At 42.1% G+C, this 2,181-nt stretch overlaps 1 protein-coding gene across 1 annotated transcript; it reads right to left on the bottom strand.

The window, feature by feature from the left end:
- Positions 1-825: 825 nt before the first annotated feature.
- On the bottom strand, positions 826-1,755 carry LOC101388260 (olfactory receptor 7G2-like). The gene has a single exon (XM_004434337.2). The coding sequence runs from the start codon at positions 1,660-1,662 to the stop codon at positions 826-828; it is 837 nt and encodes a 278-aa protein (XP_004434394.2). The 5' UTR covers positions 1,663-1,755.
- Positions 1,756-2,181: the final 426 nt, after the last annotated feature.

Genomic DNA, 2,181 nt, shown 5'->3' with positions numbered 1-2,181 from the left:
AGAGAAGAACAGTCAATTCTTGGTCTCTGGGAATGATGACCAAGTATGATACCTGCATCTGCTGCAGCCACCTGTCCCAGGGCGAATAAATCCCCATTCCCTTATCCACATACATTATCTACCTCTGCAGTCCCTATAGTGAAAGACAACTCTCTTTCCTGTTTGAGACTATAAGAGGCAGAATTTTATTTTCTTATATAATCTATAACTTCTTCAAATTCAAGTTCACGTATCTCAAGATCATCTCAAACCACTCGGATAATCTAACTATGCCAATGTTATAGATGATGAAACTAAGTATGGTGGATTCCAATATTGCTCCAGAGAGATACACTTTACTGAAGACAGCTCTCAGCAATTACCATGTTGGAGTGAGAAAGGTCAGCTTCTTTTCCTCACAGGCGGCCTAAGGCTGGGGTAAAAGTCACATGGTCCTAACCAATGGACAAAGTGGGAGCTAGTCTCTACCTATAACCATAGACTTGCTTAACTTCTTTTCCTGCCACATCCACCTTCTACAGCTTTGTTCTGAGAATCCCATGCCCCAAAATCACTCAAACAAAATCCCAGGGGTCAGGTTCTCCTTCTATGGAACATGACCCCAAAAAGATGAGGTGAGACAGTTGAAATCATTTGTCAAACATCCCAAATTTAGACAAACAGCAAAATCAGATTTCAAGCCCAAGTTGAAATGCACTTAGACATCAGGTTATCTAGTCATTTTAGAAGACCTTGATGATGGAAGAGTTAGGTATTCTGAAACAACAGAACACTTTTCACTTTGCTTCATTCTAGAAACCTGATCCAAATTTGATGACAAATTCATTAAAGAAAAGTTATTCTACTGATTATTTTTCTCAAGGCTCCCTTCATGTCCCTGTTCCTCAGGCTATAGATAAAAGGGTTCACCATTTGAGGAACAACAGTGTACATCACCGAAGCTACTGCAGTCTTCCTGGAAGAGTCAGTAACTGCAGAACTAATGTACACACCAACAGCTGTCCCGTAGAACAAGGAAACAACAGAGAGGTGAGACCCACAAGTGGAAAAAGCTTTATATTTTCTGCCAACTGTTGGCATTCGCAAAAGAGAAGAGACAATTTGAATATAAGAAAAAATAATTCCAGAGAGAGAAATACCACTCAATACACTAGCCATAAAATTAGCCAGGAAGGTATTGATGAAGGAATCAGAACAAGCGAGCTTGATGACCTGAGCAAGTTCACAGAAGAAGTGCGGGATTTCCAAGTCAGTGCAGAAGGACAGCTGCAAAGCCATCAGACTGTGGAGCAGGGCATCCACAATGCTAATGCTCAAAGAGAGTAGAATCAACAGTCCACAGAGACGGAGGTTCATGATGTTTGTGTACATCAGGGGGTGACAAATGGCCACATAGCGGTCATAGGCCATTGCTGCAAGCAGGCCATTTTCAAAACAAGCAAAAACCAGGACAAAGCAGACCTGGCTGAGGCAGACTGTGTAAGTGATGTGCTGATCCTGTGCTTGGATATTCATCAGCATCTTTGGGATTGTGGTTGTGCTCAAACAGATGTCAGTAAAGGACAGATTGTAGAGAAAGAAGTACATTGGAGTGTGGAGGTGGGAATCAGAGAGGACAGTCAGGATGATGAGAAGGTTTCCCAGGATGGTGACAAGGTACATGGACAGGAACAGGCAGAAGAGGAGAGGCTGCAATTCTGGATCATCTGTCAATCCCAGGAGAAGGAATTCTGAAACATCTGTTTGGTTTCTGTTGTTTATGAATCTGATGGAAAACGCGGATGACAAGAAAATAAAATGAGTGGTCCCAGGACCAGCAGCAGCAGTATCTGTGAACTTGTTAGAAATGCCTATTCTGGCTCCCTAGTCCAGACTTCCTGATGATAAAAGCCCCAGGAGTAATTACCACCGATCTTTTTCAACAAACTCTCCAGATGATTCTGACTTACACTAAAGTGTGAAAACTGCTGCACTAGAAAAATGTTCATCTATGTTGTGAACCCAAGTGAATATTCAAATCTTTCCCTCTGCTTATTTCTCCCTCCATCCTTCTTCTCTCCCTCCTCCTCTTCCCTCTGCTCATTTCATCAGCTCATATTTTATTGAGCAATGCCTTTCTAACACATTGGGCAAACCCTGAGAAATAAAGGAGACATGGCTTTAGTCCTTCAGAATTATTCC

Source organism: Ceratotherium simum, chromosome 39, assembly GCF_057802395.1.
Source record: "Ceratotherium simum simum isolate JZ-2026a chromosome 39, ASM5780239v1, whole genome shotgun sequence".
Lineage (NCBI taxonomy): Eukaryota > Metazoa > Chordata > Mammalia > Perissodactyla > Rhinocerotidae > Ceratotherium > Ceratotherium simum.
Note: the sequence above shows the minus strand (reverse complement) of the source record. Positions and strands in the feature narration are given on the sequence as shown.

Bases quoted from the DNA above. Each gene is read 5' to 3' on its own strand.
- LOC101388260 (XM_004434337.2), bottom strand. From the start codon at position 1,662: ATGTACCTTGTCACCATCCTGGGAAACCTTCTCATCATCCTGACTGTC.